General features: G+C 51.1%; 1 protein-coding gene across 1 annotated transcript in view; it reads left to right on the forward strand.

Moving 5' to 3' along the window:
- Positions 1-15,055, forward strand: part of EFR3B (EFR3 homolog B) — a 32,552-nt gene that overhangs the window by 14,894 nt on the left and 2,603 nt on the right. Inside the window, exons 5-18 of the mRNA XM_065730497.1 lie at positions 2,785-2,906; positions 4,953-5,102; positions 6,306-6,440; positions 6,772-6,850; positions 8,040-8,175; positions 8,461-8,622; positions 9,242-9,353; positions 10,758-10,809; positions 11,043-11,215; positions 11,924-11,999; positions 12,853-13,014; positions 13,306-13,437; positions 13,534-13,601; positions 14,901-15,028. Of these exons, the coding sequence (XP_065586569.1) occupies positions 2,785-2,906; positions 4,953-5,102; positions 6,306-6,440; positions 6,772-6,850; positions 8,040-8,175; positions 8,461-8,622; positions 9,242-9,353; positions 10,758-10,809; positions 11,043-11,215; positions 11,924-11,999; positions 12,853-13,014; positions 13,306-13,437; positions 13,534-13,601; positions 14,901-15,028 (1,687 nt within the window). The remainder of the gene's footprint in view (positions 1-2,784; positions 2,907-4,952; positions 5,103-6,305; positions 6,441-6,771; positions 6,851-8,039; positions 8,176-8,460; positions 8,623-9,241; positions 9,354-10,757; positions 10,810-11,042; positions 11,216-11,923; positions 12,000-12,852; positions 13,015-13,305; positions 13,438-13,533; positions 13,602-14,900; positions 15,029-15,055) is intronic.

Below are 15,055 nucleotides of genomic sequence, written 5' to 3' on the forward strand. Positions count from 1 at the left end.
CACTGAGCTGGGGCTGCCTTGAGCTAGTTGCCCCCACTAGATCAGGCTGCCCAGGGCCACATCCAGCCTGACCTTGGGCACCTCCAGGGATGGGGCATCCACATCTTCTCTGGACAGCAGTGCCAGGGCCCTGCCACCCTCTTGAGTGAATCATTTCTTCCTGACATCTATCCTAAATCTCCCATCTTTTCCTTTAAAACCATTCCCCCTTATCCCATCACTGTCTACCTGTGTAAAAAGTCAGTCTCCTCTTCTTTCTAAGCTCCCTTTAAATACTGCAAGGTGACAAGGAGGTCTCCTCAGAGCCTTCTCTCCTCCAGGCTGAACAAGCCTAGCTGCCTCAGATGGTCTTTGTAAGAGAGCTGCTCCAGCCCCCTGATATAGTGCTCTATTTCAATGTTTTCAATTGTTTTGTTAATGACATATAGGTCATGAAGACAGAGTGGCTTTTTACCTGAGATGCATGGCCATGCTTTATGTGAACTTTTCTTTCCTGCCAGCCCAGCTGTCTGCTAGCTCTGGGTCTTTTCTGTGTGTTGTCTGGTGCTGCTTTTTGCCATGGGGCACAGGTTGGCAATGGGCCGAGGGTGGGCATCTCCCACATGGTACAGCACCCTTGTAGGGGCAGCCAAGTCTTAAAGAAATGCAGTAGTCTGTGAGCAAGAGGCAGAGATCTGAAAGTGTCAGGACATGCTGGCAGAGCAAGGATGCATCGAGGCTCAGTTCTCTCTGTTCTCAGCTGCTTTTTGCAAGCTTTGGCCCTGCCAGTGTCTTCAGGCTGAGAATGGATGCAGAGAGCTGCCTGCAGTTGTTGGCAGATGTGATTGCTGGGCCACATGTGGCGTCACCAGGCAGGGTGGCACCATGCAGAGACATCTGTCCCCTGAGGACAGAGACGTGTGGGGGCTTGCTGTGCCTGGCAGCTGCCTGGGAATGCCGCCAGCCACCTCTGTTCAACATGTGCCATTTCCTTCCTTTATTTTGTGGCTCTTCTCAGCCATGGGGTGCTTGGGGCTGCTCTCCCAGGAGCTGCTGCAAAGAGCCCCATCACTGCTCCTCACTCTGCATCCCGCCCTCGCCTCCGGCTGCACGTGGAGTTGCCATGAGCTAAAAAAACCACTTTGTGCTCTGCCTGGTACAGAGGTTTCTTATGTAACAGCCCTGCATTTTTCTGATGAGTAAGAGGAGTTGATCAGTCAGAGCTGGTCCCTGTGCTCTGGGAACAGTTCCTGGCAGGACTGATCCATCTCCTTCACTCATTCAGAGCCAACCTTTGCAGCTGACATTATTAATAGCCCTGCACAGTGGGTGCATGCTGATCAGTGCCTGTCCCTCAGTGCCAAGTGGCATGCTGGGATGGGTGAGCTGGCTTTGCTGACTGCAGAGGTATGGGTGGGCCTTTTGCCTGCTGTCCAGCAGCAAATGTAGAAAGCAGGAAGAGAGGAAAGCCTGCCCATAGGATCAGAGTGAAGAAGGAGATGCTGTGTGGCATGGTGGTAAGCACCCTGGGAGATGCTATGTGGACAAATAACTCCTTGGTGATATGTTAGATCCTCCCAGCTGGAGGGTGAACCCTGCAGTCCTAAAACCTTGGCCTAAAGCCTTTGTGCTGCCCTGGACAGCTTGCTTCAATGATATAAGATTGCAACTGTGGGGCTTTGTGTAGTGCTGCTGGAAGTGACCCTGTAATGCAGCATCTGTGTGTGGCAGAAGGGGTCCTCCATGCAGTATATGCCCATTGCAGGAGACATCCTGCTTGGAGGATGAGTAGGTGTGTGCAGCTGAATCCTCCACCTCTGCTGTGGGGTCAGGGCTTGGATGTCACCCAAGGACTCTGTTGTGTTTCTTGGCTGATTTCCTATCCTGGCAGAGAGTATTTCTAGTGAGCAGCTTCTGAGCTTGAATACAGTGGCACTTGGTGTTGCTGTTAGTGATTGGGGTGGTTTGGGGGATTGCTTGAACAGGGAGCATCCTCTCCCTTCCTTTTGTGCCTCTGTAAGTGACCTCAGCTTTCCCAGCCTGCTGATGTGGGTTCACACAGGAGCACAAAAGCAACCAGTAGATTTTACTGCTCAGATCTCTGCTAGCAGCTTCTTATGCCCATTTTCTAAATGGAAGGATAAAACATGAGGACTCGGTGTCACAGTTCTTGTTTCAGGCCAAAGGTAAACCTCATCTGTTCCCAGCACCAGTTGCTGTTGCATGAATACAGCCTCTATCCATGCTTTCTCTGCATACCTTGGATTTTGTGGCCATTCTTGTGCTATAGATCTATTATTTATTTTTCCCCTTTTTATTTTCCTGTCAGTGTGACTAGATGAACCAAGGTCTCCCCTTCTAGCCTGACGCTTTGTTCCCATGTCTTTGTGAATAAGTTTCTGATTTCAGAAAAAAGCTTGAAAACATAGTTGTCCTTTCCTACTCCTTAACTTTCTCCTTGAAAGCTGAAAAGCAAAAGTCGGGTCTGTTGGTGAGCTGGCTTTTCTGGCAGGCTCTGAGTCTGTTGGCATGGCTGAGCTGGAAGGACGCGACAGGACCTTGGGTTGCCAGTGCTGCAAGCCAGATCTGTTAAGAACTCACTCACACTTTTTCTTCATTGTCATTTCCAGAGCCATTGTCACCTCTGTAACTGCATTTGGGAGACATCCCCCTGATTGCAGTCAGCCAGCTGCAGCAGAGCCCTGTGTTACTCTGCCAAAGCCTGCAAAATGCTTGCAGATTTGGAGAGGTGTTTTAAGGTTTTGTTGTGCCCTCTGTGCTCACGCTCTGTTTCTTCTCTCTCAGTTTGTGAAGTTTGCCAACATTGAGGAGGACACCCCGTCTTACCACCGCAGCTATGACTTCTTTGTCTCCCGCTTCAGTGAGATGTGCCACTCTAGCCATGATGACCTGGAGATCCGGACAAAGTGAGTGCCACAGGTGAATGCCAGCAGCAGCCTCCCTGGCCTTGCTGGCACTGCAGACATGCTGGAGTGGGATGGGGGCTTTCCCTGTGCCTTCAGCCTTTGTCTTTCCTGGAGAAGTGTCTGCTTTTGGTGGCAGGCTGGATGCAGGCTGCAGGGACCAGTTACTTTGTGCTGTGATGGAGATATGCAGTGACTACCCAGAGCTGTATACACTCAGGCTTAAAACTGCCCACCCTGTGCTCTCCCTTATTTTCAAAACATTAAGTTCTGCTGACTGTATGGGAGGATGAAACAGAGGCATAGAAAATGCAGCTCAGCATATATCCAGCTTCCAGTGCTATGTGGGTTATTGTGTGAAGCACTAGATGTGTGTGAGAAAACATGGTTTGCATTTTTAATCCTGACAGCAGGGCCAGCTCTGTTCAGGCATTGGCTTCCTCAGACCATGGCCAATGGCAGGACAAGGGGAGATGTGCTCTGCATCTTTAAGCATTCTTCACCTTTGCTGCAAGGCTGCATCCCACAGATCAAAAGAGCTCAGAGTGTGAGGCAAGGAAATGATCCTGGTCCCAGAAAGAGTGATGATGGTGGGAAGAAGCCCACTACTAGCAGAATCAGCATTAACTCAAAACCTGCCTCCTTCAGCTGTGATCTGTTATTTTCCACATTGAAAGGTGGCTGCATCTCTAGACAGTGCTGAGGACCAACTTGCTGTGTTGTGATGAGAAATGTACCCCAAGAGGATTAATTATGACTAAAGCAGACAGATTAATGTTGTTTACTGCTGCCAAAGCCAGGTCTTTTGGTGATGTACTTAAACAGACTCAGCACTTAGAATGGCCCTATGCATCCCTGTGAGGCACTGACAGTACACTGTGGTAACACCCATGGCTCTTGCCAGGAGCCTGTGCACAAGAGGTGGCTGCTGCCATAGACAATCGTGGCATCAGGCAGCACTTCAGCACAGCCTGTTGGTGCTGTTCCTGGAGCTGCAGTGCCAGGGATCAGCCTCCCTACAGAGAGGAGAACCTTTGAGGTTTTCCACTCCTCTCAGAGGTTCCTCTCTGGGGACTTCCAGCCTCCTGTCACTGCTGCAGATTTGCAGGTAGCTTTTTTTTTTCTTATTCAGGAAGTAATGCAGGTGGCTTATCATTTCCACTTGACTTTTAGGGCATCAGTGACACTGGCAAGTTGTGTTGAAGGCCAGAAAAGAGGAATTCTGCCACTTCTGTAATTTAAAAGGAGGGCACTGCTTTCCTGTGACCTTGGTCCTGCTCAGTCATTCCTCAAGAACTGTATCACAATCATATTACTGCCTGCATTAACGTCAGAAAATTCCCTGCAAAAAACAAAAACAAAGTCCTATTAGGGGAGAGACCTCAGAGCAAGCTATTTAATGCATTTATTTCTGAAGATAAGCACTCGCTATCTTTCTCAGGCACCAGCAATTGGTGTTGAGAGGCTGGTTTCAGAGCTGGGAATCCTGCTGTGTGCAGGGATTTTTATTGATGACTTTGTTGCTGATTAGAGCAGAGTCAGGATCTCTGGACACAGAAAAGACAAAGGTGTCAAAGTGCATCTAGGTTTCCTTGGTATCCAGCATCCCTGTGGACACAGCTTAGCAGTGTGGCTGCTGGGAACAGGGGAAACAGCAAAACCATCTGTGATGCTGGGGCCAATACCAACCCTTTGGAGAGGCCAGGCTTGCTAGTGCCACCTCTCAATGTTGGTTAGCATGTGGCTGCAGCTTGCCTGGGGCTCTCCCATCCAAGATGGTGGATGGAAGCCGGCTGCTGCTGCCAGAACAATTTAAGCTGGTTCAGAGCCTTTCCTGCTTGTGTCTGTCACTTTGTGGGAAGCTGAGTCTCTCTGGGATGCAGAGTAGAATGATTACTTTGGTGCAGGTCTTGGGGCATTGTCTATGTGAGCCCTACCAAAAGCGAAGTAGTTGGTGCTTTCTCTCCAACTGCTTTCACAATTTCACCCACATATATATGTGTATATAAATGTATAGAGAGAACATTTTGCTGTTAATTTGTTCCCCAGGATCCGGATGTCTGGCATTAAAGGCCTGCAAGGGGTAGTGAGGAAGACGGTGAATGATGAACTTCAAGCCAACATCTGGGACCCACAGCACATGGACAAAATTGTGCCCTCATTGCTCTTCAACTTACAGCATGTGGAGGAGGCTGAAAGGTGGGTGCTCACCAGTGCTGTGACCCACATGCTCTGCCAGCAGCTTCAGGGCCTCAGGGCTGCTTTCAGCCAGGTGTTGCAGAGGAAAGACACTGTGGGCTGCATTGTGCCTGCACCTCATGTGAAAAAGGCTGTGGATAGTTAGAGAAACCCTGCAGGAGTCCTCCTTGGAGGATGGTGCAGATGGCAGAAGCTCTGCTTGTCATCCAGCACCATGAAGGTTATTGCTATCTTGTCCACTACAGGGCAGTATGACTCCTATGAAGGAGAGCTCTCAGCACCATCCCTGCAGTTAAAGCATGTTCTCTTTGCAAAGGCTCTGAGCTGCCTGTTTGGAGGGCTGACCCTGCTTAGGTGCTACCTATGCAATTAGTTTAAAGCTCAGCAAGAAGAATGAGTGGAGCTGAAATAACAGCTTTGCTCCCTGTCCCTCCATTCTTCAAGCATAACCCTCTGCCAGCTGAATGCTTAAAGGGGAGTTGCTTAGCTGAGAAGCATTATGTGGAGAGGCAGGCATGAATTCCTATTGGGATTTTCCTTTTGAAGGTTAGGAGAGACGTGTCAGTCCTGGGAAGATGACTTTTGGCTGGTTACATTTCCCCTTTCTCTTGTAAAGTGAAGCATTGAAGTGGAAGAAAACCCATTTGCTGTGTTTCTGCAATGCCAAAAGGCCCAAGTGTGGAAAAGGGGGATGGATGCCCCCTGGGATGTACGAGTTGAGGGTGATTTGTGCTGTGCTGTACTGACTGCTTTGCTTGTTCCTCCCTTGAGAGGAGTGTCTGTGCTGGGAGGATGTTAAAGCCTGTGTCCTTGCTGATAAGCACTGAGCACCACAATCCTGAGACTGGAAGGAGGGATGTGAGAGCTGTTTCTGCTGCATGGGGCTGTGAATGGGGCCACTTCAGCACAACCCTTTCACCTGTAATCCATGCACCTGTGCTGCCCCCTGATCTGGCTCAAATCCAGCAGTGCATTATCCCTGAGCTCTGCTTCAGTGGAGCTGTCCCATCTGCCTGGCAGGGTGACACGTGGCTGCTGTGGGGTGGCTACAGGCTGTGTGAGGGGCAGCCCATGGCCCTGCACAGTGGGAGCTACAGGCAGTACATTTAGCTCTGTCCCTCCCCAAACAGGCTCTGTGCCTCTTCTCCCCCACTGCTGCAGCACGCTCAGCTCCACTCTCATCACCCTCCTCTGCTTTCACAGCCGCTCCCCCTCCCCGCTGCAAGCCACTGAGAAGGAGAAGGAGAGTCCCACGGAGCTGGCAGAGAGGTGTCTGCGGGAGCTGCTGGGCCGGGCGGCATATGGCAACATCAAGAATGCCATCACACCTGTTCTCATGTAAGTTGTGCATCCTTCCATTTTGACACAAGGGCACCAAGGCACATCCAACGTGGGTCAGAGCTGAGGTGAAGGTGAGGGCCTCTCTGGCCTCCCTCAGCATGGTGCTGGATGTAGGAACTGGGTTTCATCTCTCGTTTTTGGGGGAAGATGGCTTTGGATAGATACCTGTCACTGAGAAAAGTCACCTCAGAAAGCAGCTTGCATCCCTGCTCTCATGTTCAGCACTTACTCCATTCTGCTCCTGGCTGTCCCTGCTCTTGGTGCTGGTTTGCACCTCTGCATTGCTTGGGAACACAGTTACCATCTCCTGTGTTTCATTTCTCCCCAGCCACCTGGATAACCACTCACTCTGGGAGCCGAAGATCTTTGCCACCCGCTGCTTCAGGATCATCATGTACTCAATCCAGGTGGGAAGCTGGTGGGATTTGTGGCCTTTGGAACCGTTTGGGGACATGTGTGCATGCCTGGGAGCACCCAAGTCTGTCTCTGTGGCTGGGCTGAGTCAGGGCAGCCACTGCATCGCTGCATTTTGACAGTGCTTGGCCCTTGTTCATGTCCCATAATGGACACCATCAAGATGCATGGCAATGTGGGCTGGGGGCCTTAAATGTCTGATACACCTTAACCTCTCTATGTGATAGCTGTGCATGATTTAGCATGCTGTGTTTGGAGCCTATATCTCAGTCCTGGGAGTGACTGCTTCCCTCTCAGCAGAAAGCAAAGCCTTGCTGAATTAGGTGGGCTAGCAGTGTGCTGTGAAACACTCGAAGGAAGTGGTTGGACTTTGGTGAAAAGCTGCCTCTTTCCAGACCACTGCTGTGGAAATCAACCCAACCTCCCTCCTTATTGCTGCAGAAAAGGAGAGCAACTATTTGGGGTTACAAATGCCCTGGGCAAACGAGGTATCGTGGTGATGCCAGCTGCCCAGTATTCTATCAAAGGAACAGACCTGCCAGACTCATCACTGGCAACTGTGGCTACAGAAATGCAGTTTAGATAATCCCCAAGTGGCCTGTTCTCTTTGTGTGGGTCACTGCATGCTGCCAGGCACGGTGCTGCCTTCCTGCCCTGCTACCACTTCACTGGGGCAGCCCCTGGACCCCTTGACTTCTCCCCCTTAAGATTTTTCTTCACTTTTGGATTCAGCCAAGCCATAGCTTGGAGAACCAGTATACTGACAAGCAGATTGCCATCCCCCACTTTCGTTTCATATTTCTAATCCTGTAAACTGCCTAAAACCCTTTATAGCACTACTAGATTTTATAAAATCCTGTTAATGCATATTGGAGTTATAGGGTCACAATAACTCAGCAGGACCCTACTCCCTGAAATCCTCAGGATTAATCATTGCAATTTCCTTAGATCTCAGCAGCATTTTAGATCATTTTTTTTTCCTGTGCAAATTGCTTCAGGCTCTTGCTCATTCTTGTAAAACAGACTTCCTCTGGGTGCCCTCTCTCATTTTGCATCTGGAGCTGTGCTAGAAAGAGCCAGGCAGGGGCTTGATACAGCTGGCCAGTAGCTGCATGTGTTACACAAATGGATCATCACTTCTTGCACGTGGAACCTTCACTGATATTCACACTCTTCTTCCAGCCACAGCACTCCCATCTCGTGATCCAGCAGCTTCTTGGCCACCTGGATGCCAACAGCAAGAGTGCAGCCACCGTGCGTGCGGGCATTGTGGAGGTCCTCTCAGAAGCAGCAGTAATTGCAGCCTCAGGATCAGTTGGTAAGTGCACGGATCTGTCCTCCATCCATCCTGTCACCTTTTTATTTCAGCTGCCGAAGGTTTGAGCTGAAGTCTGGTGTGCATCCAGATGTGAGCGGGTGCTGGGGGATCTGCACTCCGGAGCACCCAGGAGTGCTGGGTTAAAATCCTACATCCAGCTTTCAGTCCGTTCACGGGGGTGGTAGGAGACATAAATGACACCTCCCCTTGGGAAACTACAGGCTCCATTTTCATGGGGAAAAAAACAAATACTGCTCACCCATCTCTCCCTTCTCATCCTCCCAGGCCCCACGGTGCTGGAGGTGTTCAACACCTTGCTGAGGCAGCTGCGGCTCAGCATTGACTACGCTCTGACGGGGAGCTACAACTGCATCACCGGTGTCAGCACCAAGATCATCAAAGAGCACGAGGAGAGGATGTTCCAGGAGGCTGTCATTAAAACCATAGGTGAGAGGTCTCACAGTTCCTGCTGTAGGTGTGAGCTGTGCTGGTGGGTGGCCTCCCGTGTGATAGGTTTCTGCTTCTGGGTGGTTTTAGGTGATTTTAGGGTGGTTAAGAGCACAACAAAATTGCCCTCACCCTGAAAGCAACGATGGGAAATGAGATTTATCCGTTGCAGCATGTGGGTTATCAGCAGGTGGCATTGCAACCCCATTGATCCTAGCAGACCTGCCACGTGGAGGCTGCTGTTGGAGCCTTTCTGACTCAGATACCCTGAGGAAGGAAGGAAGAGGAGAAGGAACGGGCAGGTGTGAGCCTGCTTGAGTTGAGGAGGATGGAGATGCACTCAAAACAGAGGGTGTGGAGGCAGGGCTTGGCATCTCTGTCTCCCCTTGTCTGGGCTTAGGGCTGTTACTTCCAGGAGACATTTTGATGACTGTTGAGTCGCTCTAGAGGGAAAATTGCCTGCAGGTACTGGATCCAGTGAGGCCTTTTCCTATCCCAGCCTGGCTGTGAGCCCAGCAGCTGGCTTGGAGCAATGCAGTACTGAATGCTTCCCTGTGTGGCATGGCCTGTGGGTGGTTATTGTTGCTCACATACTGCAAGTGCACTCTTGTCCCCACAGGGTCCTTTGCCAGCACACTGCCCACTTACCAGCAGTCCGAGGTGATGGCCTTCATCATGAACAAGGTGCCTCTGCCATCCTCGCAGCAGTCCATCGAGGCTGGCAAAGCTGGGTGAGAATGGATGCTTTTCTCCCTCCTCTTCCTAACCCAGCCCTTCCCTCCCTCCAGCTGTCCCATGCATCAAGGGAAAAGACTTTGAATGCAAGACAAAAAGTGCAAGGGAGCTCCTGAAACTGTTCCCACCTTGAGGTGGCCCTTGGGGGAAGGATGAGATGTGTGGACAGGGTGAGATATTGGTGCGTTATTAGAAAGGCTGTGCATCAAGAGCTTCCACCAGGGACCAAGGGAAGCTGACCAACATAAGACATCAGAATGCTTTGCTGTGTGCTGCAGGTGTGATGACAAGAGCAAAGATTTGAGGCCTTTTGAAACACTGGTCCACTGGGGTGGAAAGGTGTTTAGAGCTACTGATGCTGTAGTTGAACTCTGCTCCTCCTCCTTGGGTTCCTGCTGAGAGATTGGAGTGAGGAGCTCAGTCCTGAGGTGTCATCCAAGATTTAGCAGGGAAAAAGGAATAATATTTGGAGGAATGACTTCAGATGTGATGATCGGGTCAGCAAGGTGGCTGCTGGCTGTGGCTTTTGAGAAGCTCATTTTTGGCATTGTGTGGACCAGGAGCTCATTGCTGCCTCCTCACTCTGTGTGTGGCCCTTCTGAGCTGCCTCCAAGCTTTTATTGACACTGTGTGGTAGGCGGTGTATATAACTGGCTGTGGAGGAAGAGAGGGAAAGGAAGGCACCCAAACAACATAATTACTTGAGAAGTGTGGGAACAGAGTTTGAGAGCTATTTGGAGTGAGGGTATCAGCACTGAAACATGTAGGTAAGGAGCAAACAGATTTTCATGCTATATTTATTTTCAAAGTATGGCCAGGCTGTTCCCACTCGTTTCTGATGGGAGAGACGTGCTGCCTGTTAGGAGACACGCACTGCTCCTCACTGATGTGGGGGTGATTCCTGGTGCCCGTGTTCGATCCTGTATCACATGGTGACAGACACATGGGGCTGCACATACTGTTCAGCTGGGGCAGCTCTCCTTGCTGTAGAAGTAGGCTCATAGCCCTGGGATGCCAGTTTCCAACTGCTTCTGAGGGCTGGCTTGCCTGTGCCAGGCTGCTTATCACTGCTCCTTTAACAGCTCACGAGCTTCCTCTGTGAGAAGTTTCTTTAAAAACACATGAGCTGTTGTGAGATGACGCAGTTCAGCCTCTGATGGCACTGCCACCTCAGTGTAGCTCAGTCCCTTGGCAGTGGTAGGCAGTTTAGGCAGTGTGTTGTGGATGATGGGACAGCCTGGAAATGCTTAAAAGAGCTCCACACATCCTTTTCTTCAGGGTCAGGATGGCTCAAGAAATGGGTCTTGCCCTTTCTGAGGTTTTCTATCCTTTGTGTGTGGAAGGAGGATTGTTTTGGTTTTCACCCACACTTTACCATTTGTTCCTTTTCTCCTTGGCAGGGAGAACCGAAATCGGCTGACACAGATAATGCTCCTCAAGTCCCTCCTACAGGTATGAACGTATCACTGTCCCTGCAGCAGTGTCCAACTCCTGCAAGACCTGTGACCAAAGCCAGCTGCTGGCATGGAGACCTGACCTGAGCTCAGGAACTCTCTCCCCTTGGGGTGGTTTAGCAAGAGCTGAAACTGTACTGAGTGTTCTCTGCTCCACATCCCCCCTTTCTTAGTTTGTCTTAACCCAAGTGACGCTGTCACATTGCCCCCCTTTGTGATTGATGCTCACAGGTCTCCGTGGGCTTCCAGTGCAGTAACATGCTCACAGCACTTCCCAGTGCCTTCCTGGACAGGCTGCTCTCTGCAGCCCTCATGGAGGATGCTGAGATTCGTCTCTTTGTCCTTGAGATCCTCATCAGCTTCATCGATCGCCACGACAACCGGCAGAAGTTCTCTTCCATCAGGTGTGTGCCTCGGGGTGCCCAGCAGGGCTGGGGCTGGCACGCCCCACAGAGCAGGCTCAGGAGGGAGATCTGCCAGACTGAGAGTGCCTTCAGGCTTGGGGGCTATGTGCAGGGTTGTTATTAAGTCTGGTGCCAATCTCAGGGAGGTCTAATGCTGCAGTTGAGCTGTCTGCGAGGAGCCAGATGGGTGGGGGTGTCTCTGAGAGGCTGTGGGATCACCCTGCTGAGGATAACTGTGGTTAGGCAGACAGTGGTACCAGGAGGATGTGCAGGAGCAGTTAACCTCCTTGAGTGGGTTCACCGACTGCATTGCATCCCCACAGAGAGGCCTGCTGGGCACTGGCATTGCTGTGCTGCATTTAGCTAGCCTTACTCTGGAGAGGAATGAAGCTAAATTGGAAGAAGGTGATAAATTCCACGTGGCAGTATCTCCATGGGGTTTGCTGTGGTCCCGCTGATCTACTCTGCATGCACGCTTCTTTGTCAGTTTGCCTTTATACTCCTGAGTGCAACCTTCTTGAATTCCTAAAGTGATTTAGCTCTCTTGTGTATCTGGATTGCTCAGATGGGTTTATCATCAGCCTTCAGCTTCTCCCCTTGGTTCCTCCCAGTGGCTTGTTCCTGGCCAGCAGCTCTGCTGGCGTGTGGGGGTTGCACATCCTTCCTCTGGTGTCTGAGTTTTCCCTTCCCCTTGGCCTTTCCTTGCAGCACCATCAACGACATCTCAGTCCTGAAGCTGAAAGTGGAAAAATGCTCGCGCCAAGATACTGTCTTCATGAAGAAGGTAGTGTCAGAGTCTGGGTCTAGCTGTCCTCATGCACACCTGTGTGTGAACAGTGCCTCGGTTTCCCCAGGCCACACTGGAGACGTGGAGTGAGACCACTGAGCCTGGGGATGTCCCTGGAAGTGACAGTGGGATTCAGTATGCGTCAGTGCTTCATGTGTGAGCCTTTGTAGACCCCAAAATCTGCTATTTGCCCCAAGAAATGTGTACCTCAGGATGTGCTATTATCCCAAATAGCATTTATCAAGTGATTTTCAAAGTTGCCTTGTATTTAAAAAACAAACAAGCACAAAATTTCCTCCCACTTTAAAATATTTCCTGTGCAAACCCCTCTGAAACTAATTTGAGGCCAAGAGAGGATCATTTTATTATGTTACACACCAGGGAGCAGCCCCTGCTCTGAAAGCAGTGGAAGAGCTACGTTGTCCTTGCACCAATGTGTGCCCTGGCTTATTCCATACCTTGCTCTCGGCCAGTGTGGCTCAGGTCTTTGTTCCTTTACCATGGTCTGAGCTGTCATTTCTATAATGCTGCTGCAACAGGAGCATCTTTTCCCTGGGCTTGTTGCTGCAAGCAGTGTTTGCCTGCCTGGGCTGTGCTCTCAAACCTGCTGGTGCCTCTTCCTGTCAGGATCCAGCAGCAGGTGGTAAAACACAAAGAGAGAGCCACAGCTCCCTGTCCCTGGGGCTTTCTGTGTTTGTTTGGCAAGTGGAAGAGTTCTGCTCCTTTGTGCATAAATGGGAGCCCCTTTGCTGGGCCCTGCTGCTTTTTTTTTTTTTCCCCTTCTTGTTGATAGTAGCGTTGCCTGCAGAGGATACTTAGAAGGTGACCACATCCCTCTGTCTTCCCACAGCATAGCCAGCAGCTCTTCCGGCACATCTACCTGATATGCAAGGAGGAGAGCAACATCCAAGCTCACTATGAGGCTCTCTACAGCATGCTGGTGCTCATCAGCATCGAGCTGGCTAACGAGGAGGTCGTGGTGGACCTCATCCGCCTGGTGCTGGCAGTGCAGGTAGGTGGGTGGGAAGCTGAGTGTGCTGCTGGGACTGCATTATCTCTCCAGAGCTGGTCTATACTTGGGAAGATGCAATAGAGGTTCCTCACCTGCAGGCTTCTCCTGCCACAGTGGGATCAAATTAGCACAGCAGGGAAGAAACCTTGGTCAGCCTGCCAGCTTCTGAAATGCCCCAACGCCCCTCTCCAAAAGCTGGGATGTTTGCAGGCAGCAGTGCTGCGAGGTGGATGGGGGACCACCTTGGGACCTTGTCCATCCCCATCACATGAGGCTGTTTCTGTGCTGCAGGAGATAGCCCAGATCAACGAAGACAACTTGACAGCATACAACCGCTGTGCCCTCTTTGCCCTTGGAGCAGCTTACCTGAACCTCATCAGCCAGCTCATCACCGTGCCCACCTTCTGCCAGCACATCCACGAGGTGTGAGGGCTTGGGGTGGGTGCTGGGGCCTTGTCTGCTGCAGCCTGCCTGGCTGCATGTGCAGTTTGAACCTGACTCCTTACTTGCCTTCTGCAGGTCATCCAGATGCGACAGAAGGAAGCTCCCTATCTGCTTCCTGAAGATGTGTTTGTTGAGAGACCCAGGTAAGCACCTTCACTGGAAACATCCTCTTCCCCACTATCTGATCTCAAGGATTTAGCATTCCTAGGAGTATAGGAGGTAAAGAGTTTATTGACCTTTTGTTTCCCTGTGCTTGCCTGCCTTTCTCATCTGGGCATGGCACAGTGCTAAGTATATCAGTGGTTTTCAACCTTCTTCTGGATCCAGGGAGGGTGCCATGAAGTCAGGGAAGGGACTGGCTGCCACAGTTTGTGTGCAGAGCTGGTCATATACCAGGATTGGCTCTGCTGGCTGATCCCTTCCCCACCCAGCCAGCAATGTGGGTGCAGATGTAGTATCCTTTCCTACTCTGCTGCTGGCCCAAGGACATGTGATGTATGCTGATCAGCCGTGGGCTGCCTGGGCTGTCCCATTCCTGCTGGGATAGCCTTTGGCACACTTTGAATATGTCACATTTGGTGGTGAGTTCCCAAATGTGGAAGCAGCTCCAGTGAGTGCCAATGTTATTTTAAGGCATTCCCTACGTTGGGGTTGGTGCTCCACTGCTGAGCACATCTGTATCTGTTGTGATGGGTTGAGGGCCCTTCTGGTACTCTCTGGCTTTGTACTGATGTACCCAGAGATAGAATCCTAAAATGGTTTGGTTAGGAAGGGACCTTAAAGCCATTCCAACTCCTGCCATGGGCAGGGACAACTCCAGCTGCACCAGATTTCCCCGAGCCCCATCCAACCTGTCTTTGAACACCTCCAGGGATGGGGCATCCACTTCTTCTCTGGACAGCCTATTCCAGTGCCTCAACACTCTTGTAGTAAGGAATTTCTCCCTAACACCTAACATAAACCTACCTTCTTCTAGTTTAATTCTGTTAATTCTTGTCCTGCTGTCAGTACACCCCCTGACAAAGAGTGCCTCTCCACCTTTCCTGCGGGACCCTCTGAGTACTGGAAAGCTGCAGTAAGGTCTCCCCACAGCCTTCTTTTCTGCAGTCTGAGCACCTCCAGCTCTTAGCCTGTTCCCATAGGAGGGGTGCCCCTGCTCTCACAGCATCCTCATGGCTTTCTCTAGGCCTGCTCCAGCATGTCCAGCATGTTGGGGGCCCCAGACCTGGATATAGTGCTGCAGGAGGGGTCTTGTGAGCGGGGGGGGGAGGATCACTTAACCCACTGGTCTCTATGATGTGATGTATCCAACTGTGGTGGCACTAAGTGAAGCCATATGAACCCTCTCTGACTTAAAAGTGCTGGAAACCCCCTCCCTTCTGGTGCCGTTTCCCAAGCAGAGAAGGTGTAGCTGTGTCCCCTGTTTTTTTCCATCCCCATAGGCTAAGCAAGAACCTTGACCGCCTGGGCCCAGAGGTCGTCTTCTGGCAGAGCAAGATCACTGAAGTGCTGGGTGGCAGTGGCTACAACTCAGACCGGCTCAGCACACCCTATGTCCCCCAGCTGACTGGTATGTGCCACCCTGGGGTGTACTGGA

This window comes from Cyrtonyx montezumae, unplaced genomic scaffold, assembly GCF_038088225.1.
Source record: "Cyrtonyx montezumae isolate F1298 unplaced genomic scaffold, pur_monq_1.0 scaffold_13, whole genome shotgun sequence".
NCBI lineage: Eukaryota > Metazoa > Chordata > Aves > Galliformes > Odontophoridae > Cyrtonyx > Cyrtonyx montezumae.